Consider the following 25040-nt stretch of genomic DNA (forward strand, 5'->3'; position numbering starts at 1 on the left):
AATCCCCAAATGGGAAAAATAAATGGTGGGGAAATGATTGGAACCATTTCCTTGTTTGAGCGCAAGGTTTTATAGGTATTATGACACCTCCACTGTGTGGCCCAGTTTATAGCTGCAGTGTCCCCAGTTTATAGCTGCAGTGTCCCCAGTTTATAGCTGCAGTGTCCCCAGTTTATAGCTGCAGTGTCCCCAGTTTATAGCTGCAGTGTCCCAAGTTTATAGCTGCAGTGTGTGTGTGTGTGTGTGTGTGTGTGTGTGTGTGTGTGTGTGTGTGTGTGTGTGTGTGTGTGTTTGTGAGTGAGTGTGTTACCTCATTGATGCCAGGGGTAATGGTTGGTGCAGCAATGAAAACAACGTAAGGAGCGAACTCCGCTGTCCGCAGGACCTTCAGGGCCTAATGGAGAATTGGTTACAGGTCAGCTGGGCTGTTTGTATGTGAGAAGACCTGCCTGAGAAGACCCTCGGCTTTCACAAGCACACATGACAAAACACCTAGATTATGTAGAATGTTTTGTTCACACTGTAGAGATAGAGGACTCCAGTGCCCAGAAGCCCATTTAGCATGGCCGGTGCCATTGAGGACTTTCACCATTTTGAAGTAGTCAACTGGGTGGGACTTCCTATGGCTTAAGGAAGGATCACATAATCCATCCAGGTCATCAGGAAGGATCAGCCAATGAATTACACTGGTGAGACAACATCCCATTACTGAAGGTGGCAGTGAATTGCCAACCTTGGATTTACACCTGTTCAAACAACACACTCTAGGTGGCAGTATGCACCCTTACGGTTTGTTAACCAACTCAGAAGTAGTAGAAGAAGATTATAGACTACTTCAAAATGGGGAAGACCTCAATTGCGCTGCCCATTTTCTCACAGACGCCATAATGAAACAGATACAAGGTTGTGTTCTCTAACTATCTCTATGGTTCACACACACACACACACACACACACACACACACACACACACACACACACACACACACACACACACACACACACACACACACACACACACACACACACACACACACACCTGTGGCTCTACGTCCAGAATGGAGATGAGTCCCTGCTCGTGGATCTGGCGGAGGGTCTCTAGCCGCGTGCCGTACATGGCGTCCTCGTGACTACCGTACTCCAGGTAGTCATTGTTACTGATGTCCTGCATCATCTGGTCATGTGACACAAAGTAGTAGTTCTTCCCGTTTTCCTCGTCCTTCTTAGGAAGTCTGGTTGTATCTGGGGGAGGGAGGGTGTAAGGGTGAGATGAAAGAGAGGAGGAGGGGGTTAAGTAAGAACGATAACCACAACGGATGGTCAAAGTGAGTGAGTGAATGAGTCAGTGTGTAGTATGTTTATGTTAATATGACGCCGGAGAGGATGACGTTTTACATGCTCCTAACCAACTGTGCTATTTTGTTAAAAATGGTAAAATCATATGTTTCACCGATTTGTGGCTGAACAACGCGGATACGGATAATATAGAGATGGCGGGACATTCCATGCACTGGCAGAACAGAGAAGAAGCTACGTCTGGTAAGACGGTGGGTGTGTGTGTCTTTTTGTCAATAACAGCTGGTGCGCGATGTCTAATATTAAAGACATCTCCTTATGTACCTTATGTACCTTATGATAAGCTGTAGACCACACTACCTACCAAGACAGTTCTCATCTATATTATTCGTAGCCGTCTATTTACCACCACAAACCGATGTTGGCACTAAGACCTCACTCAAACAACTCTATGAGGCCATAAACAAACAAGAAAATGTTCATCCAGAAGCGGCGCCCCTAGTGGCCGGGGACATTAATGCAGACAAACTTAGACCACCTTTACTCCACACACAGAGATGCATACAAAGCTCTCCCCCGCCCTCCATTTGGCAAATCTGACCACATTTATATCCTCCTGATTCCTGCTTACAAGCAACAACTAAAGCAGGAAGTATCAGTGACTCGCTCCATATGGAAGTGGTCAGATGACGCGGATTCTACGCTACAGGGCTGTTTTGCCAGCACAGACTGGACTATGTTCCGGGTATTCATTCAATGGCATTGAGGAGTATACCACCTCAGTCATCGGCTTCATCAATAAGCGCATCAACGACGTTGTCAGGCAACATCCGCATTGAGCTATAGGCTAGAGCAACCGCTTTCAAGGAGCGGAACATTAATCCGGACGCTTAGAAGAAATCCTGCTATGCCCCCAAACGAACCATCAAACAAGCAAATCATCAATACAGGATTAAGATTGAATCCTACTACACCGGCCCTGATGCTCATCGGATGTGTCAGGGCTTGAAAACTATTACGGACTTACAAAGGGAAGACGCGAGCTGCCCAGTGACGCGAGCCTACCGGATGAGCTAAATGCCTTTTATGCCCGCAAGCAACACTGAAGCATGCACGAGAGCACCAGCTGTTCTGGATGACTGTGTGATAGCGGTCTCGGTAGCCGATGTGAAAGACCTTTAAACAGGTCAACATCCACAAAGCTGCGGGGCCAGACGGATTACCAGGACGTGTACTCAAAGCATGAAAGGCTGGTCATGGCTCACATCAACAGCATCCTCCCGGATTCCCTAGACCCACTCCAATTCGCATACCGCCCCAAAAGATCCACAGATGACACAATCTCAATCGCACTCCACACCGCCCTTTCACACCTGGACAAAAGGAACACCTATGTGAGAATGCTGTTCATTGATTACAGGTCAGCGTTCACCATAGTGCCCACGAAGCTCATCACTAAGATAAGGACCCTGGGACTAAATACCTCCCTCTGCAACTGGATCCTGGACTTCCTAACGGGCTGCCCCCAGGTGGTAAGGGTTGGCAACAACACATCTGCAACACTGATCCTCAACACTGGGGCCTCTCAGGGGTGTGTATTTAGTCCCGTCCTGTACTCCCTGATCACCCACGACTGCGTGGCCAAACACGGCTCCAACACCATCATTAAGTTTGCTGACGACACAACAGTGGTAGGCCTGATCACCGACAACGATGAGACAGCCTATAGGGAGGAGGGCAGAGAACTGGCAGTGTGGTGCCAGGACAACAACCTCTCCCTCAATGTGAGCAAGACAAAGGAGCTGATCGTGGACTGCAGGAAAAGGCGGGTTGAACAGGCCCCCATTAACATCGACGGGGCTGTAGTGGAGCGGATCGAGAGTTTCAAGTTCCTTGGTGTCCACATCACCAACAGACTATCATCATCCAAACACACCAAGACAGTCGTGAAGAGGGAATGACAAAACATTTTCCCCTCAGGAGACTGAAAAGATTTGGCATGGGGCCCCAGATCCTCAAAAGGTTTTACAACTGCACCATCGAGAGCATTCTGACCGGTTGCATCACTGCCTGGTATGGCAACTGCTCGGCAGCTGACCGTAAGGTGCTACAGAGGGTAGTGCGTACAGCCCAGTACATCACTGGGGCCAAGCTTCCTGTCAACCAGGACCTATATAATAGGCTGTGTCAGTGGAAACTCCATAAAATTGTCAGAGACTCCAGTCACCCAAGTCATAGACTGTTTTCTCTGCTACCGCACGGCAAGCGGTACCAGAGTACCAAGTCTAGAACCAAAAGGCTCCTTAACAGCTTCTACCCCAAAACCATAAGACTGCTGAACAATTAATCAAATGGCCACCTGACGATTTACAGTGACACGCCCCCCTCCATTTGTTTTGTACACTGCTGCTACTCGCTGTTTATTATCTATGCATAGTCACTTCACCCCTAATTACATGTACACATTACCTCAACTAACCTGTACCTCCGCACACTGACTTGGTACCAGTTCCCCTGTATATATCCTCGTTATGGTCATTTTATTGTGTTACTTTTTTATTATTTGTAACTTTCGTTTATTTGGTAAATATTTTCTTAACTGTTCTTGAACTGCACTATTGGTTAAAGGCTTGTAGGTAAGCACTTCACTGTTAAGGTCTAAACTTGCTGTATTCGGCGCATGTAACAAATCAATTTAGATTTGATTTGATTGATTGTCTGTGAAATGGGGTAGGTGAATCTGTGTGTGTGTGTGTGTGTGTGTGTGTGTGTGTGTGTGTGTGTGTCTTACGTGGGATTGGGTAGGCAAATCTGTCAGGGTGTTTTGTGATTAGTGTGTTCTTGATGTGTCTTCTGCCCACTCCATGGGCCCCTGTAGAAGAGAGAGCCCTCAGTCAGAACTGAGAACACCACCTAGTACCCTTAGCCAATACAGCATTATCCTTTATAATGCCAGATGATATTTCTACTTACCTAACAAGACTAGTGTTTTCCTCTTGAACGCAGGCAGTTTCACTACCTCTTCATACGTGACAAGATCTAATTGGTCGAATACTGGAGAAAGGGAGGCAAGGAAAGAGAGAGGGATAGTGAGACACTATGAAAGAGAGGGATAGTGAGACACGATGAAAGACCGACATGCAGAGAAGGGCATCTTACACGGGGACAACACAGGACCCTGACATTAAGGTGAGAGAATGCCTGGGACAACACAGGACCCTAACATTAAGGTGAGAGAATGCCTGGGACAACACAGGACCCTAACATTAAGGTGAGAGAATGTCTGGGACAACACAGGACCCTAACATTAAGGTGAGAGAATGCCTGTGACAGTTAGTTGGGCATGGAGACAATGAACATAGCCTGGGGACTTGAGTGTTTCAACATACAACAACACTATATCGACGTCTGGGACTGAGAAGGACAAGATGGCTAAAACAGAAACAGACAAGCACCCAGGCTAGCCATGAGATGAAGAGGTAGACATTTTGTCTGTGACAATTAGTGACAGTTATTGACAATTAGTGACAGTCGGGCGATAATTCACAATTAGGGAATGATCTATGATGTTACAAGGAGAGATAGAGCTTGATCTTCTCCCTTGGAGTCGTATAAGTACAATGCCCTGTACGTCCTTAAACGTGACACCATTAAATCAAATAGCTAAATCAGAGGAGTGATTTATTATGACCCAGTCTAAAGCCCTAATCCAATGAGATGAAGAAGAGAGATTTTTGTAAGACTGTTCACACATGACGGGACAACGATGGAGAATATTGTGTTATCCTTCTGGTCGGACGTGACCTCTGTGACGATCATGACATTCTGTCAGCCGGTTATTGTCGTTATAGAGACTAATAGAGATAGAGATAATTGACCATTAATTAACATTAACAAGATTAGCGTCTCCAGGCCTCCATGCATACAAGTCACATACAAGCCTATAATGTGCACCTGTGGAACATCTACATTTAAAAAGTGATACCACTTTGTACGTATGTGTGTTACGTTTGTATTTATTGATATATAAAACGATGGATGGATAGAAGAAGAGCTGACTGAGAGAACACAGGACGCGATGTGGGTGTCTGTACAGCAAAGAGCATATGTTCTTACCCAGCATACATTACACCTCTACTGAACCTAACAGCTGTGTCTGACAGGGGAAATACAACACTCAGTACGCCATGTACAGTACTCTGTCTGGACTCTGTCTGGACTCTGTCTGGGAAATACAACACCCAGTACACCATGTACAGTACTCTGTCTGGACTCTGTCTGGACTCTGTCTGGGAAATACAACACTAAGTACGCCATGTACAGTACTCTGTCTGGACTCTGTCTGGGAAATACAACACTCAGTACACCATGTACAGTACTCTGTCTGAACTCTGTCTGGACTCTGTCTGGGAAATACAACACTCAGTACGCCATGTACAGTACTCTGTCTGGACTCTGTCTGGACTCTGTCTGGGAAATACAACACTAAGTACGCCATGTACAGTACTCTGTCTGGGAAATACAACACTCAGTACGCCATGTACAGTACTCTGTCTGGGAAATACAACACTCAGTACGCCATGTACAGTACTCTGTCTGGGAAATACAACACTCAGTACGCCATGTACCTCTCTCTCTCTCTCTCTCTCTCTCTCTCTCTCTCTCTCTCTCTCTCTCTCTCTCTCTCTCTCTCTCTCTCTCTCTCTCTCTCTCTCTCTCTCTCTCTCTCTCTCTCTCTCTCTCTCTCTCTCTCTCTCTCTCTCTCTCTCTCTCTCTCTCTCTCTCTCTCTCTCTCTCTCTCTCTCTCTCTCTCTCTCTCTCTCTCTCTCTCTCTCTCTCTCTCTCTCTCTCTCTCTCTCTCTCTCTCTTATTGGCTGGCATGTGTCATTGAACTTGTGCCGACCTTTAACCTTATGTGCAACGTGTCACATTCTGAGAATGATGCTCAGAGATATCAAATGGGGAATCTTTCCCTGGGGAATATATGTATAATGTTAAAATTCAACTAACTACATCTGAAACACACAACACCAAAATCAACTAAATACAGTGCCTTGCGGAAGTATTCGGCCCCCTTGAACTTTGCGACCTTTTGCCACATTTCAGGCTTCAAACATAAAGATATAAAACTGTATTTTTTTGCGCAGAGAGCATCATGAAGAACAAGGAGAACAAGGAACACACCAGGCAGGTCCGAGATACTGTTGTGAAGAAGTTTAAAGCCGGATTTGGATACAACAAGATTTCCCAAGCTTTAAACATCCCAAGGAGCACTGTGCAAGCGATAATATTGAAATGGAAGGAGTATCAGACCACTGCAAATCTACCAAGACCTGGCCGTCCCTCTAAACTTTCAGCTCATACAAGGAGAAGACTGATCAGAGATGCAGCCAAGAGGCCCATGATCACTCTGGATGAACTGCAGAGATCTACAGCTGAGGTGGGAGACTCTGTCCATAGGACAACAATCAGTCGTATATTGCACAAATCTGGCCTTTATGGAAGAGTGGCAAGAAGAAAGCCATTTCTTAAAGATATCCATAAAAAGTGTCGTTTAAAGTTTGCCACAAGCCACCTGGGAGACACACCAAACATGTGGAAGAAGGTGCTCTGGTCAGATGAAACCAAAATGTAACTTTTTGGCAACAATGCAAAACGTTATGTTTGGCGTAAAAGCAACACAGCTGAACACACCATCCCCACTGTCAAACATGGTGGTGGCAGCATCATGGTTTGGGCCTGCTTTTCTTCAGCAGGGACAGGGAAGATGGTTAAAATTGATGGGAAGAAGGATGGAGCCAAATACAGGACCATTCTGGAAGAAAACCTGATGGAGTGCAAAAGACCTGAGACTGGGACGGAGATTTGTCTTCCAACAAGACAATGATCCAAAACATAAAGCAAAATCTACAATGGAATGGTTCAAAAATAAACATATCCAGGTGTTAGAATGGCCAAGTCAAAGTCCAGACCTGAATCCAATCGAGAATCTGTGGAAAGAACTGAAAACTGCTGTTCACAAATGTTCTCCATCCAACCTCACTGAGCTCGAGCTGTTTTGCAAGGAGGAATGGGAAAAAATGTCAGTCTCTCGATGTGCAAAACTGATAGAGACATACCCCAAGCGACTTACAGCTGTAATCGCAGCAAAAGGTGGCGCTACAAAGTATTAACTTAAGGGGGCTGAATAATTTTGCACGCCCAATTTTTCAGTTTTTGATTTGTTAAAAAAGTTTGAAATATCCAATAAATGTCGTTCCACTTCATGATTGTGTCCCACTTGTTGTTGATTCTTCACAAAAAAATACAGTTTTATATCTTTATGTTTGAAGCCTGAAATGTGGCAAAAGGTCGCAAAGTTCAAGGGGGCCGAATACTTTCGCAAGGCACTGTATGTGGGTGAGGAGGAAAAACAAAAAACACACACATGCAAATAAACAGACAAACTGCAAAGCTACGTTCTTTCTGTTTTGTGCTGGATCTCTGTTGCTCTGAGCAGGTGCAACAGGAACAAAACGGAAACGTTGGGAGTAGTGCTGAGCAATTAGTGCTTTTTTGAGGTCAGTTCGTTTTCGGTTTGATTGTTCAAAAATAATCCCGGTTTTCAATTTCGGTTTCAATTTTTTGGGGTTGGATGCTATAAAAACACAGTAAACAATTAATACAAGTCCCATGATGGTAGTAACTGTCCATTACTGTCTATGATTTATTAATCATCATTTACTCACATTACTTTAACTCAGTATTTCAGTTGTTGTGTTTATTACATTTGTTTTATTTGATGACTTCATTATTTCATTCCAAGTCAACATCTCATCTCTATAGAGCTGCTGTCTACGCTGTCTGACAAAGTAAATAATGTTAAGTCATGCATTTACATCGATCACATAGATGTGCAATGAATTATGGTCATTGTATTTACTTATCACATTTTATGCGCTAAACTATATTGAATATTGGCCTGTTGGAAACTACAACTCCCTACTACAGTGCACAGTTCAGGCTGAATCTGATTTATCTCTAGAGAAACTGTGCAATGTGTTGACTGAGCTTACAGAAAAAAACAAAAACAAAATGCAATTCAAATAATTGAACCGACGTCACACAATTTCAGTAAATCGCTCAGCACTAGTTAGGAGTGACAGCTGGTCAACTGAAAGGTTCATGAGGCAGAATGAGACAGACTGAGAGACAGAGACATAGAGAGAGAGAGAGAGAGAGAGAGAGAGAGAAAGAGAGAGACAAAAGAGGCGTTAGCTAGCCAGCTACTGTCACTGGTTGTTACTTACATGCAGAGAGGCCGTTTGGAGGGGGACAGCGTGAGAGATGGACAGGGGTTCAGTTACACAACAATATAGAAGTTACCATAGATACAGCAATACAACAATACAACTCTGAAGCAGCAAAGATCTGATGCACTGCTTCATATTACTAACCAAACGGAGTAGGATGAAGATGCTCCCAGACACTGATCTAAGGTCAGTTTTTGTATTTTAAGATCAGGATTTGGGCAGGGTATACCGACCTGACCTTAGATACTGTATGTGTCTAAAGGGCAACTTCTACCCAGAGCGTCACACTCTGGCCTCTTGAGGAGGGAAAGTAGGAATGATTCATCTTTATAGAGTTAAAATGGGACCTAATTATAGGCCTCATACTGTGAACATGCTGCCAGCTATCCCCCACATCACCTCTCATTCTCTCACATGCTGCCAGCTATCCCCCACATCACCTCTCATTCTCTCACATGCTGCCAGCTATCCCCTACATCACCTCTCATTCTCTCACATGCTGCCAGCTATCCCCCACATCACCTCTCATTCTCTCACATGCTGCCAGCTATCCCCCTACATCACCTCTCATTCTCTCACATGCTGCCAGCTATCCCCTACATCACCTCTCATTCTCTCACATGCTGCCAGCTATCCCCCACATCACCTCTCATTCTCTCACATGCTGCCAGCTATCCCCCACATCACCTCTCATTCTCTCACATGCTGCCAGCTATCCCCCACATCACCTCTCATTCTCTCACATGCTGCCAGCTATCCCCCACATCACCTCTCATTCTCTCACATGCTGCCAGCTATCCCCCACATCACCTCTCATTCTCTCACATGCTGCCAGCTATCCCCCTACATCACCTCTCATTCTCTCACATGCTGCCAGCTATCCCCTACATCACCTCTCATTCTCTCACATGCTGCCAGCTATCCCCCACATCACCTCTCATTCTCTCACATGCTGCCAGCTATCCCCCTACATCACCTCTCATTCTCTCACATGCTGCCAGCTATCCCCCTACATCACCTCTCATTCTCTCACATGCTGCCAGCTATCCCCTACATTACCTCTCATTCTCTCACATGCTGCCAGCTATCCCCCTACATCACCTCTCATTCTCTCACATGCTGCCAGCTATCCCCTACATCACCTCTCATTCTCTCACATGCTACCAGCTATCCCCCACATCACCTCTCATTCTCTCACATGCTGCCAGCTATCCCCCACATCACCTCTCATTCTCTCACATGCTGCCAGCTATCCCCCACATCACCTCTCATTCTCTCACATGCTGCCAGCTATCCCCCACATCACCTCTCATTCTCTCACATGCTGCCAGCTATCCCCCACATCACCTCTCATTCTCTCACATGCTGCCAGCTATCCCCCACATCACCTCTCATTCTCTCACATGCTGCCAGCTATCCCCCTACATCACCTCTCATTCTCTCACATGCTGCCAGCTATCCCCTACATCACCTCTCATTCTCTCACATGCTGCCAGCTATCCCCCACATCACCTCTCATTCTCTCACATGCTGCCAGCTATCCCCCTACATCACCTCTCATTCTCTCACATGCTGCCAGCTATCCCCCTACATCACCTCTCATTCTCTCACATGCTGCCAGCTATACCCCACATCACCTCTCATTCTCTCACATGCTGCCAGCTATCCCCTACATTACCTCTCATTCTCCCACATGCTGCCAGCTATCCCCCACATCACCTCTCATTCTCTCACATGCTGCCAGCTATCCCCCTACATCACCTCTCATTCTCTCACATGCTGCCAGCTATCCCCTACATTACCTCTCATTCTCTCACATGCTGCCAGCTATCCCCTACATTACCTCTCATTCTCCCACATGCTGCCAGCTATCCCCCTACATCACCTCTCATTCTCTCACATGCTAACAGCTATCCCCTACATTACCTCTCATTCTCCCACATGCTGCCAGCTATCCCCCACATCACCTCTCATTCTCTCACATGCTCTATTCCCCTCCCTGTCCCTATCCCCCCCTCCCTGCTCCCCCTCTCTGTCCCTATCCCCCTCCCTGTCCCTGTCCTTATCCCCCTAACTGTCCCTGTCCCTATCCCCCTCCCTGTCCCTGCTCCCCCTCCTCATACGCACGTTGACATTTAATGTCATCAGTCTTGCCCTGGAGGCAGAACTGAGCGGTTTCAAAAATGTCTACATCGTAAAAAACATCTACTTTTTGGTCTTAATTTAAGGTCAGGGTTTGGCATTAGGGCTAGTAGCATGGTTAACTTCAGGGTTAGGTTTAAAATCAGATTTTATGACTTTGTGGCTATGCTAACTAGCTATGCTAACACCCAGCTGTGCCCGATACCCAGCTCAACTCCCATAATCCCTTGGGAACAGCTCAGTGCAGATGTAGGCTGACATGTGCAAACATCTTTACACAATTAACTGACAAAAAAAATGAATTCTCCCAACAACAAAATCTATATAATACCCTCTCTCCTCTCCAGGCTTCTCAGTGAACAGGACTGGTGGAGAGGCTGACAGCTGATCTCTGGTCAGTGATGCTCTGCTGTTACTGGTTACTGTTGTCATTTGAGCTGCTCCATAGACGCACATGGCAGTGTCAGTTTGTCCTGCACATTGACCCTGGCCTGGTCTCCAGAGATCACAGTGACCAGAGATGACAGACACCAGAGACACACCGACACCAGACACACACCGACACCAGATACCACCGACACCAGATACCACCGACACCAGATACCACCGACACCAGATACCACCGACACCAGATACCACCGACACCAGACACCAGAGATCATAGACACACACACACACACACACACACACACACACACACACACACACACACACACACACACACACACACACACACCAATTTGATAACTGCTCACTCACACACACCCTCATATCTGAGCTTGCCCTTACGCCCCAGCACCAGGTCTCCCTGCTATTTCTGGCATGACTATGTCACTGGAGCCAGGGAATTCCCTGCTCTCCCTGTCCTCCCTGGTCCCACATTCCCTCACCACCTCTCCGTTGTTCCTTGACCACACCTCCCTCTCCATTTCCCTCATATCCCCATGCCACCTTCTCACACGTGAGACCCTCACATTCCATGAAGTAACAGCTGAGGAACTTTCTGACTGCATGACTGTTTACTGTACTCTATGGTATATGCATGCCATTGACCACATGGAAGTATGTGTGTGTGTGTTTGTGTGTACCTGCGTTGTGCTTGGCCAGGTACTTGTCTTTGTACTGTTTCTTTTTCTTGCCAAACCAGGTACAGCTGGCCTGCTGCTCCTGCTTGGTCTTCTCCATGGCTATACACGCCACACGCCTGAAAACATGGCCGGAAATACACACAATGAGAGTTAAACTAAATCACCACCTGATTCTCTTTAGATTTTGATGGAGATCTGGGATCTATCGCTGTGTGTATCTTCTCACCTCTCCAGGAGGTCTGGTGTTCAATGTGTGTGTGTGTGTGTGTGTGTGTGTGTGTGTGTGTATGTGTGTGTGTGTGTATGTGTGTATGTGTGTGTGTCTTCTCACCACTCCAGGAGGTCTGGTGTTCAATGTGTGTGTGTGTGTATGTCTTCTCACCACTCCAGGAGGTCTGGTGTTCAATGTGTGTGTGTGTGTGTGTGTGTGTGTATGTATGTGTATGTGTATGTGTATGTGTATGTGTGTGTGTGTGTGTGTGTGTGTGTATGTGTGTGTGTGTGTATGTGTGTGTGTGTGTGTGTGTGTGTGTATGTGTATGTGTATGTGTGTGTGTGTGTGTGTGTGTGTGTGTCTCCTCACCACTCCTGAAGTTCTGGTGAGGGTATGAGCCCTGCGGTGGCGTTCTTAGTGTTCTCCAGCTTCCCCTGCCACCAGTTGTGGTCATCTTTACTGATGATCTGGACGATGTCACCAACCCGGAAGGGAATCCCAGCCTCCTTGCAGGGTATGAGGTCATCTCTGGAGGGGTCATACTCAAACTGGGCCCTTACGTAGATCTGAGACACATAGACAGTGGTCAGCTAGAGGTCAAGATGGAGTGAGCTGAATGAGTCACTGGTGAGGTTGGGATGGAGGGAGAGAGTGAGGGAGAGAGAAAGAGAAAGAGGGAGGGAGAGGGAGTGAGGGAGGTAGAGGGAAAGAGAGGGAGGGCGGGCAGGAGAGAGAGAGAGATAGAAAGAGAGGGAGGGCGGGAGAGAGAGAGAGAGATAGAAAGAGAGAGAGAGAGATAGAAAGAGAGGGAGGGCGGGAGAGAGAGAGAGAGAGATAGAAAGAGAGAGAGAGCAGTTGTGTTGAGGAGATCATTTCCTGTGATGCCCGGTTGCCAGGTTGGAGACCTGGAGAGGGAGGAGTGGTGTGTGGCTGTTTATTTTATTTAGCCTTTATTTAACTAGGCAAGTCAGTTAAGAACAAATTCTTATTTATAATGACGGCCTACCAAAAGGCAAACGGCCTTCTGCGGGGACGGGGGCTGGGATTAAACATTTTAAACTACATAAAAACAGGACAAAACACACATCACGACAAGAGAGACACCACAACACTACAGACCAATGGGTTGCCAGATCGAAGACCTTTCCCTATGGGTAGTTTTACCTCACGGGGGACACTCAAAGAAATAGCTGTGTGGTATAAATGAGCCTCTCTGTCCAGTTGCCAGGTTGGAGACCTGAAGAGGGAGGAGTGGCGTCCAGACCAATGGGTTGCCAGATCGAAGACCTTTCCCTATGGGTAGTTTTACCTCACGGGGGACACTCAAAGAAATAGCTGTGTGGTATAAATGAGCCTCTCTGTCCAGTTGCCAGGTTGGAGACCTGAAGAGGGAGGAGTGGTGTCCAGAGCAATGGGTTGCCAGATTGGAGACCTGAAGAGGGAGGAGTGGCGTCCAGACCAATGGGTTGCCAGGTTGGAGACCTGGAGAGGGAGGAGTGGCTTCTGGCAGTACAAACCAATGGGTTGCCAGATTAGAGACCTGAAGAGGGAGGAGTGGCATCCAGACCAATGGGTTGCCAGATTGGAGACCTGGAGAGGGAGGAGTGGCTTCTGGCAGTACAAACCAATGGGTTGCCAGATTGGAGACCTGAAGAGGGAGGAGTGGCATCCAGACCAATGGGTTGCCAGATTGGAGACCTGGAGAGGGAGGAGTGGCTTGTAGCTGTACAGACCAATGAGTTCCCAGGTTGGAGACCTGGAGAGGGAGGAGTGGCTTGTAGCTGTACAGACCAATGAGTTCCCAGGTTGGAGACCTGGAGAGGGAGTAGTGGGGTCTGGCTGTACAGACCAATGGGTTGCCAGGTTGGAGACCTTTACCTATGGGCAGTAGGGCTGGGCGGTATACAGTATTTTATGATATACCAGTACTGATGCAGGGACCGGTTTGGGTTATTACTTTACCTTCTATACCGGTATTTGAATGTTTGGTTTGTTAAATGTGATGCGCTGTGTGTTATGTCAATTCTTATAGTTTACTTCGCTACTTGAGCTCTTTCTCACTGTGCCACTTTCCACACAGATCTAGCCACGCCCCCTGTCACTCAAGGAGCGCATTTTAATGTTCCTCAACCACGAGACACTTGCATTCAGTCTGCATGGTCAATGCAGCAATGTGGATGACAACGATGTTGTTTTCACTTTGCTTCTTAATATAAATCCACTAGCGTTCTATAATGACACTATTAGTTTGTGTTTCATACATCAGAAAACAGCTAGTTTGTCTTTTCTTAGCAAGTTGCCCTAAATCATGTGAGGCGCTAATCATTAGCCGCTAATGCTAATAGCTAGCTAGCGAATAAATGTACTGAGTAAGAGCAAAAGTAGCTAGTTAATACAGCCTGATAATACCAGTGATGGTATAGCCCTAAAATCACCATGTTGTTTGTGCAACAGTATCTTCTAAATCAAAGAGGAATATGTAAAGCAAGCATATGTTAGCTACATGAAGTGGCTAAGAGAAAACATGCAATGTAGTCAAAGCTTATAGGTTCCACTAGGAAACACTTATCAACACTTTAGTTCCTACCCTGGCACAATTACTCCTCCCTGGCAATTTAATTTGTTGGCATCTCAAACAACACTGTATTCAAAGTGCCCACTATTATATTCTAACTATAAAATTAGAATAGTCATTCTATTTCCATGATTCCAACAGTGTTGCTCTAATTCGCAAGTCAAATCGCAATTGCAATATTTGGTTAAAAATAAGTCCAAGATTATTTGCGCATATCGTGCAGCCCTATGTGGAAATGATCTCAATAGAGCAAAGGTGTAAAGTACTTAAGTAAAAATACTTTCAAGTACTACTTTAGTAAAAATACTTTCAAGTACTACTTTAGTAAAAATACTTTCAAGTACTACTTTAGTAAAAATACTTTCAAGTACTACTTTAGTCGTTTTTTTTGTATCTATATTTTACTTTACTATTGTTGACAACTTTTACTTCACTACATTCCTCAAGACAATACTGTACTTTTTACTTCATAAATTTTCCCTGACACCTAAAAGTACTCGTTATATTTTGAATGCTTAACAGGACAGGAAAACGGTCCAATTCCCTTGTCAAGAGAACATCCCTGGTTATCTACTAGGACTCACTAAACACAAATGCTTTGTTTGTAAATTATGTCTGAGTGTTGGAGTGTGCCCTTGGCTATCCGTTAATTACTAAAAAAACAAGAAAATGGTGCCATCTGGTTTGCTTAATATAAGGAATTTGAAATTATTGATACTTTTACTTAAGTACATTTTATCAATTACATTTACTTTTGATACTTAAGTATATTTAAAACCAAATACTTTTAGACTTTTACTCAAGTAATATTTTACTGGGTAACTTTCACTTTTACTTGAGTAATTCTCTATTAACGTATCTATACGTTTACCCAAGTATGACAATTGAGTACTTTTTCCACCCTGCAATTGAGTGCAGGAAATGCAGAAATGGTAAAAGTGCTGAAATTAGTTTTGGTTGAAGTTGAATTGAACAGTATAAACCAATCAGAATGGAGAAAGACTCATTGAAATCACTGAGAATGTATGTGTTGCCACCCTAGGATCACTCACTAATAAAGCACCCTGGGATCACTCACTAATACAGCACCCTAGGATCACTCACTAATAAAGCACCCTAGGATCACTCACTAATAAAGAACCCTAGGATCACTCACTAATAAAGCACCCTAGGATCACTCACTAATAAAGCACCCTAGGATCACTCACTAATAAAGCAAATGTACAACTTTTATTATTCAAAAACTAAAAATACTGTCATACCGTCCAATTAAAAAAAAATACTGTGATATAGTATTTTGGCCATATTGCCCGGACCTAGTGGCTGTCTGGTACAAAAAAACACGAGTTGTGGTATTAATCAACATCTTTCTTCAGAAGCAGTACACAGAAGAGGACTGGCCACCCCTCAGAGCCTGGTTCCTCTCTAGGTTTCTTCCTAGGGCCCTGCCTTTCTAGGGAGTTTTTCCTAGCCACTGTGCTTCTACATCTGCATTGTTTGCTGTTTGTGGGTTTTAGGCTGGGTTTCCGTATAAGCACTTTGTGACATCTGCTGATGTAAAAAGGGCTTCATAAACAAATGTGATTTGATTTGATTTGACTGACACAGGGTTGTCTCTTTAGAATCTCTCATGGATCGTTAATACAGAGTTGTCTCTTTAGAATCTCTCAGGGATCGTTAACACAGAGTTGTCTCTTTAGAATCTCTCAGGGATCGTTAACACAGGGTTGTCTCTTTAGAATCTCTCATGGATCTTTAACACAGAGTTGTCTCTTTAGAATCTCTCATGGATCGTTAACACAGGGTTGTCTCTTTAGAATCTCTCACGGATCGTTAACACAGAGTTGTCTCTTTAGAATCTCTCAGGGATCGTTAACACAGAGTTGTCTCTTTAGAATCTCTCAGGGATCGTTAACACAGGATTGTCTCTAGAATCTCTCAGGGATCGTTAACACAGGGTTGTCTCTTTAGAATCTCTCAGGGATCGTTAACACAGAGTTGTCTCTTTAGAATCTCTCAGGGATCGTTAACACAGGGTTGTCTCTTTAGAATCTCTCAGGGATCGTTAACACAGGGTTGTCTCTTTAGAATCTCTCTTTGAACTTGTTAAAACATATGTTCTGTATCACTGACTGATTCAACACACCTTTAGCACCAGAGTACCAGTCTTGTGCAGTGTCTGATAAGACCTGTTCATATGTTCATATTCAATACATTTCTCTGAGAAGTGTATTGAGACCTTGTGATAATGCACTCTGAATACAGTAAGACTTGACTAGTTGCAATAATCAAAAGGCTGTGGTTTTTCATTGTGGTTTTAGTCGTATTAGACTGTAAGATTCTACTCTATGGGATGTTGTTTAGGAGAAAAAAAAGATTCCTATTACAGTCATCTAAGGGAATAACTATGGTGTAGCCATAGAGATAAAACAATTGCTATGATGTCTGCTGTTTTATCTCAATGGTGTATCACTGTGGAGGCAACACTATATCTTACCTTTACGGACATTTTATCCTTGATTGGAGGTCTGGGTACGACCATCTAGGATGTGAAAGCACCACACACACATCATGCAGTAAAACCACTACAGAGTGTCTACACACACAGTACAGTGAGTGGAGCGTGGGGGAGATAGAGAATGTTAAGCATTAATGCTACTATGGTGATGGATTAACATGGATGATGTCACTTTCAGTGTTGGACGTAAATTCCACTTTAATTCATTTTATTCAGAGGATAAATTGAAATTCACTTAATTTCACGAATTGCCTGTTTCTGTCAAAGAGGATTCAATTCATCCTCTGAAATGGAATTTAAATGGTATTGACCCCAACACTGGTTATAATGAGGAGACTGGCCCGTTGGAATTTTTTTGAACACGGATTCCTTCCCTTGTTCCTTCTTATAACGAGGAGACTGACCCATTGGAATTCTTTTAAACACGCATTCCTTCCTTCTTATAATGAGGAGACTGACCCATTGGAATTATTTTAAACACGCATTCCTATCTTCTTATAATGAGGAGAATGACCCATTGGAATTCTTTTAAACACTCATTCCTTCCTTCTTATAATGAGGAGACTGACCCATTGGAATTCTTTTAAACACTCATTCCTTCCTTCTTATAATGAGGAGACTGGCCCTTTGGAATTATTTTGATCACGTATTCCTTCCCTTGTTCCTGCCTTCATTTTAAAAGATCTGAAAAGACTAGATTGGTAAAATACATGGATGAGCTTTAACCTATCCAACACTGTCAGATCAGTGATTGCTGATCAAGGAAGGGAGGTAGAATGCATTCAGTAACAGGAATCCAAAACAATTTCATGGGTTTCAAATTGAGAGATCATAATGGATGATGATGTCACATGCTAATGGGTGAGATTATAGAGGGCTTGAGGAGCCAGTAACACCCTCCAAACTGTCCAATACTGCCCGTGCATGGGTCTTAGTTATCTGATTAGAGACTGACGTGTAATGTTGTTCAATGTGTGACTGTGCAGTTCAGAGAAGTAACTGCAGCCATATCTCAGTGAGACAGTGCTACTGTGGGCGACCTCTACTGGTGGCATCTACACACTGGAAGTACGCAACTCTCCTGGGATGAGGTTTGGTTAGGTTTGGTTAGGATTAAAGCTCAGGTCAAGTTACTCGTTGGGTTTGCGCTGGTGTATGGGTTTAAGATGGCCGTTTGAGTCTACACAGACAGTCAGTGATGGTGTTTCTGTTGGGGTCCACAAAGATAATGATGAAAAGGGGTGAGGAGGAGGGTGATGGAGCACCACTGTTTAAACAATGCCTGTGCCATTAGTATACAGCTAGGATTTTACTAATCAAAGCTAACTAGATATATACTCTTTGGTTACACAGTTACAGTTAGTCACCAGCTCTGGTCCTGTTGGCCCACAGGGGGAGCAGACTGTCCCAAACAAAGCTCTGGTCCTGTTGGCCCACAGGGTGAGCAGACTGTCCCAAACCAGCTCTGGTCCTGTTGGCCCACAGGGGGAGCAGACTGTCCCTAACCAGCTCTGGTCCTGTTGGTCCACAGGGTGAGCAGACTGTCCCAAACCAGCTCTGGTCCTGTTGTTCCACAGGGTGAGCAGACTGTCCCAAACCAGCTCTGGTCCTGTTGGCCCACAGGGGGAGCAGACTGTCCCAAACCAGCTCTGGTTCTGTTGGCCCACAGGGGGAGCAGACTGTCCCAAACCAGCTCTGGTCCTGTTGGCCCACAGGGTGAGCAGACTGTCTCAAACCAGCTCTGGTCCTGTTGGTCCACAGGGGGAGCAGACTGTCCCAAACCAGCTCTGGTCCTGTTGGCCCACAGGGTGAGCAGACTGTCCCAAACCAGCTCTGGTCCTGTTGGCCCACAGGGGGAGCAGACTGTCCCAAACAAAGCTCTGGTCCTGTTGGCCCACAGGGGGAGCAGACTGTCCCAAACCAGCTCTGGTCCTGTTGGCCCACAGGGTGAGCAGACTGTCCCAAACCAGCTCTGGTCCTGTTGGCCCACAGGGGGAGCAGACTGTCCCAAACAAAGCTCTGGTCCTGTTGGCCCACAGGGGGAGCAGACTGTCCCAAACCAGCTCTGGTCCTGTTGGCCCACAGGGGGAGCAGACTGTCCCAAACCAGCTCTGGTCCTGTTGGCCCACAGGGGGAGCAGACTGTCCCAAACCAGCTCTGGTCCTGTTGGCCCACAGGGTGAGCAGACTGTCCTAAACAAGCTCTGGTCCTGTTGGTCCACAGGGTGAGCAGACTGTCCCAAACAAAGCTCTGGTCCTATTGGCCCACAGGGTGAGCAGACTGTATTAGCTAGCTATCAACAATAATAATAGATACCGTAACAAGTAGAATCAGGGGTGTTATTGCTGAGCTGGAACAAAAGCCTGCACTACCCTATAGCTGTCAAAGACCAGGGCTAGAGACCACCAGACTGTGATCTGATTTAGGGATGCCCAATTACAATCTGTATTCTGTCTTAAGGGGAAGGTCTGGATATTGGTGAGTAAAGGGGGGCCACAAGCCATTCCGTGTCCCTAGGCCAGGCAGGGGAGCTAGGGAGAGAGAGAAGCCGGAGTGGGGGGGGGCAGCACTGGAGGCCTGGAGCTCGGGATTCTTTTAGCACGCACAGACAGACAGACAGACAGACAGACAGACAGACAGACAGACAGACAGACAGACAGACAGACAGACAACAAGGACAGTTGACCTTGACAGTTAGTCAATGGGGGGGTGGGGGGGCATGTGAACTCGCAAACACACTGTGTCTGTGCACATATGCGCACACACACACAGATGTGTAGAAATTGGATGAGGGGAAATGAATGGAGGAGTTGTGAGGGGTTGTGTGTTACAGTTCAGCTTGTGTGTTTCACAAGGTAGAGAGTGCTGGTACCTGTCGACTCTTGGGTTGGACGGTAGACGGCAGATCCTGAAGAGAAAACACCAGCAGTGACAGAGACAGAGAGTTTACACCAGAGAGATCAGGGGAACTGCCACAACAACACCATAATATTGTGTACAGAAGACAGTCAAACATACATTCCCTACCATCATGTCACCAATGAGAGAGAGAGGGTACAGTGATTCTCAGTTAGCCATACAGACATAGTTGAGCTTTAGGGTGTTAGAGCAGAGCTTCTGCAGGACAAATCTCGCAGAAGTGAGCAGGAAAGCAGAGAGCAAGCAAAGCAATTTCAGCACCGAAGTGTACAGTTATCAGGTAGGTAGGTATTTAGGTAGGTATAGGTAGGTAGGTAGGTAGGGGTAGGTAGGTCTGTATGCATAGGTAGGTAGAGGTAGGTAGGTAGGCATGTATGCATAGGTAGGTGTAGGTACAGTTGAAGTCAGAAGTTTACATACACTTAGGTTGGAGTCATTAAAACTCGTTTTTCAACCACTCCACATATTTCTTGTTCACAAACTATATTTTTGGCATGTCGGTTCGGACATCTACTTTGTGCATGACACAAGTCATTTTTCCAACAATTGTTAACAGACAGATTATTTCACTTATAATTCACTGTATCACAATTCCAGTGTATCAGAAGTTTACAAACACTAAGTTGACTGTGCTTTTAAATAGCTTGGAAAATTCCAGAAAATGATGTCATGGCTTTAGAAGCTTCTGATAGGCTAATAGACTGTAGACTGTAACTAGGTAAACTTATACTCTGTTTTATTATATCTTATTAACAATATGAATTGAGGAATTGTGGAGCATGAAACAGGGGGTAATTAGGGGGTAATTAGGGGGTAATTAAATGAGATAAATACCATTCCAGCTAGGTTGGAGAAGACTGGAAGTGTTTTTTTTTAAGTAAGCAGAAAGGGTTGATAACCTATGGTTGAACCGACTCAACGTAGCTCTGGGATGTTTAGATAAGGCAGTGTGTGTTTTCTTAGGTTTTCCATTAGCTGGAACTGTCTGCTGAATGGTGATGGATGAAGACTTCAGAAGGTTTATCTCGAATCAACTTTTGAACTGTTGGGAGAAAGAATATTTTATAACCTATGACGTCATATTTTGTATATAAACTGTTGTTGGTGGTTACATGGCAGCGCGCTCCGAGAATAAATACTATTATCTATTTTTGATAAGACTGGTCTCTGTCTATTTTATGCAAATAAGAATCTTACAAATTCTCATAAAATAGACTAAGTGAATTCAATTAAAGAAAATATATTGGAATTATGAAATTACATTAACATTTTCACATCTTCATCAATCAATAATCTACAATGGATGCCATATGTAGATAGGCAGGTATAGGTAGGTAGGTAGGTAGGTAGAGGTAGGTAGGTAGGTAGGTATAGGTAGGTAGAGAGGTATAGGTAGATAGGTAGATAGGTATAGGTAGGTACAGGTAAGTAGGTAGAGGTAGGTAGGTTGGTAGGTATAGGTAGATAGGTAGGTAGGTATAGGTAGGTACAGGTAAGTAGGTAGAGGTAGGTAGGTAGGTATAGGTAGATAGGTAGGTAGGTATAGGTAGGTACAGGTAAGTAGGTAGAGGTAGGTAGTTAGGTACGTAGATTTAGGTAGGTAGGTACAGGTACGTAGATGTAGGTATAGGTAGGTAGGTAGATAAAGCGTCAAGAAAAAGTATGTGAACCCTTTGGAATTACCTGGATCTCTGCATAAATTGGTAACCAAATTTGATCTGATCTTCATCTAAGTTACAACAATAGACAAACATAGTGTGCTTAAACTAATAAGACACAAATTATTGTATTTTTCTTGTCTATATTGAATATATAATTTAAACATTCACAGTGTAGGTTGGAAAAAGTATGTGAACGCCCAGGCTAATGACTTCTCCAACAGCTAATTAGAGTCAGTAGTCAGCTAACCTAGAATCCAATCAATGAGACGAGATTGGAGATGTTGGTTAGAGCTGCCTTGCCCTATAAAAACACTCACAAAATTTGAGTTAGCTATTCACAATAAGCATTGGCTAATGTGAACCATGCCTCGAATAAAAGAGATCTCAAAATACCTAAGATTAAGAATTGTTGACTTGCATCAAGCTGGAAAGGGTTACAAAAGTATCTCTAAAAGCCTTGATGTCCATCAGTCCACGGTAAGACATTGTCTATAAATAGAGAAAGTTCAGCACTGTTGCTACTCTCTCTAGGAGTGGCCGTCCTGCAAAGTTGACTGCAAGATCACAGAGCAGAATGCTCAATGAGGTTAAGAAGAATCCTAGCGTGTCAGCTAAAGACCAAAGACTAAAATCTCTGGAACATGCTAACATCTCTGTTGATGAGTCCACGATACGTAAAACACTAAACAAGAATGGTGTTCATGGGAGGGTACCACGGAAAAAGCCACTGCTGTCCAAAAAAACCCATTGAGGCACGTCTGAAGTTTGCAAAAGTGCACCTGGATGTTCCACAGCACTACTGTCAAAATATTCTGTGGACAGATTAAACTACAGTTGAGTTGTTTGGAAGGAACACACAACACTATGTGTGGAGAAAAAAAGGCACAGCACACCAACATCAAAACCTCATCCCAACTGTAAAGTATGGTGGAGGGAGCATCATGGTTTGGGGCTGCCTCAGGCCTGGACAATTGCTATCATTTGACAGAAAAATGTATTCCCAAGTTTATCAAGACATTTTGCAGGAGAATGTTAGGCTATCTGTCGGCCAACTGAAGCTCAACAGAAGTTGGGTGATGCAACAGGACAACAACCCAAAAGACAGAAGTAAATCAACAACAGAATGACTTGAACAGAAGAAAATACGCCTTCTTGAGTGGCCCAGTCAGAGTCCTGACCTCAAACCGATTGAAATGCTGTGGCATTACCTCAAAAGAGTAGTTCACACCAGACATCCCAAGAATATTGCTGAACCTAAACAGTTTTTATAAATACATTTATAAATAAATTCCAAGGGTTCACATACTTTTCCCACCCCGCACTGTGAATGTTTACACGGTGTGTTCAATAAAGACATGAAAACGTATAATTGTTTGTGTGTTATTAGTTTAAGCAGACTGTGTTTATATATTGTTGTGAAAGATATAAATATCTGAAAAATTATATTAGGAAAATTATAACGTTGTAATCTGAATATTTTCCTTGGTGCCCCGACTTCCTAGTTAATTACAGTTACATGATTAATCCGTTTAATCGCGTAATACTAATTACAGAGAATCTTTGATAAAAACTAAAAGTCTTAATTTAATGATATTAAAGACACGACACTTTCAACCGGGAATTAAAATGTTTTTTGGGGGATTTGTATCATTTGATTTATGCAACATGCCTACCACTATGAAAATGCAAAATATTTTTTATTGTGAAACAAACAAGAAATAAGACACGTCTCTTGGGGTATGTCTCTATAAGCTTGGCACATCTAGCCACTGGTATTTTTGCCCATTCTTCAAGGCAAAACTGTTCCAGCTCCTTCAAGTTGGATGGTTTCCGCTGGTGTACAGTCTTTAAGTCATACCACAGATTCTCAATTGGATTGAGCTTTGACTACGCCATTCCAAGAGATTTAAATGTTTCCTCTTAAATCACTTGAGTGTTGCCATCCATAATTTCTTAAATTTCTTAAATTCTGACCAGTGTCCCAGTCCCTGCCATTGAAAAACATCCCCACAGCATGATGCTGCCACCACCATGCTTCACTGTGGGGATGTTGTTCTTGGGGTGATGAGAGGTGTTGGGTTTGCGCCAGACATAGCATTGTCCTTTATGGCCAAAAAGCAACATTTTAGCCTCATCTGACTAAAGTACCTTCTTCCATATGTTTGGGGAGTCTCCCACATGCCTTTTGGCGAACACCAAACATGTTTGCTTATTTTTTTCTGGACACTTCCGTAAAGTCTAGCTCTGTGGAGTGTATGACTTAAAGTGGTCCTATGGACAGATACTCCAATCTCCGCTATGGAGCTTTGCAGCTCTTTCTTTTTTGTTGTCTCTCTGATTAATGCCCTCTTTACCTGGTCTGTGAGTTTTGGTGGGCGGCCCTCTCTTGGCAGGTTTGTTGTGGTGCCATATTCTTTCCATTTTTAAATAATGGATTCAATGGTGCTCCGTGGGATGTTCAAAGTTTAGGATATTTTTTTATAACCCAACCCTGATCTGTACTTCTCGACAACGTTGTCCCTGACCTGTTTGGAGACCTCCTTGGTCTTCATAGTGCCGTTTGCTTGGTGGTGCCCCTTGCTTAGTGGTGTTGCAGACTCTGGGGCCTTTCAGAACAGTTGTATATATACTGAAATCATGTGACACTTAGATTGCACTCAGGTGGACTTTATTTAACTAATTATGTGACTTCTGAAGGTAATTGGTTGCACCAGATCTTATTTAGGGTTTCATAGCAAAGGGGAGGGGCTTCATAGAAAAGGGGAGGGGCTTCATAGCAAAGGGGAGGGGCTTCATAGCAAAGGGGGTGAATACATATGCAAGCACCACTTTTCCGTTTTTTATTTTGTAGAATTTTTTGAAACAAGTTATTTTTTTCATTTTACTTCACCAATTAGGACTATTTTGTGTATGTCCATTACACAAAATCCAAATAAAAATCCATTTAAATTCCAGGTTGTAATGCAACAAAATAGGAAAAACGCCAAGGGAGGTGAATACTTTTGCAAGGCACTGTATGTGGGTAGATGTAGGTAGGTAGAGGTAGGTTGGTAGGTATAGGTAGAGGTATGTAGATATAGGTAGGTAGGTAGGTAGGTACGTACGTACGTAAAGGTAGGCTTGTTGTCTGGATCCTTAGTGAATGTAGTGGATAATATTGAAGGTAGTTGTATAGGAACAGAGTTGTATAGGAACATCGTTTTATAGGAACAGAGTTGTATAGGAACAGAGTTTTATAGGAACAGAGTTGTATAGGAAGAGAGTTTTATAGGAATATAGTTGTATAGGAAGAGAGTTGAATAGGAACAGAGATGTATAGGAACAGAGATGTATAGG

The 25040-nt window shown here is 44.3% G+C and overlaps 1 protein-coding gene across 19 annotated transcripts in view; it reads right to left on the reverse strand.

The window, feature by feature from the left end:
- Positions 1–25040, reverse strand: part of LOC110504742 (peripheral plasma membrane protein CASK) — a 245582-nt gene that overhangs the window by 4979 nt on the left and 215563 nt on the right. For 8 of the 19 annotated variants that reach the window (XM_090230389.1, XM_090230392.1, XM_090230388.1 and 5 more), the window contains 8 exons: positions 19997–20032; positions 17104–17148; positions 12401–12597; positions 11818–11933; positions 4269–4349; positions 4087–4167; positions 1039–1241; positions 311–394 (listed from right to left, as the gene is read on the reverse strand). In XM_090230389.1, coding sequence (XP_090086515.1) covers positions 311–394; positions 1039–1241; positions 4087–4167; positions 4269–4349; positions 11818–11933; positions 12401–12597; positions 17104–17148; positions 19997–20032 — 843 coding nt within the window. The remainder of the gene's footprint in view (positions 1–310; positions 395–1038; positions 1242–4086; positions 4168–4268; positions 4350–11817; positions 11934–12400; positions 12598–17103; positions 17149–19996; positions 20033–25040) is intronic. The other 11 variants (XM_036975203.2, XM_036975198.2, XM_036975195.2 and 8 more) reach the window with 3 other exon arrangements.

The sequence above is a fragment of the Oncorhynchus mykiss genome, chromosome 3 (assembly GCF_057628025.1).
Source record: "Oncorhynchus mykiss isolate SJ-2025 chromosome 3, ASM5762802v1, whole genome shotgun sequence".
NCBI lineage: Eukaryota > Metazoa > Chordata > Actinopteri > Salmoniformes > Salmonidae > Oncorhynchus > Oncorhynchus mykiss.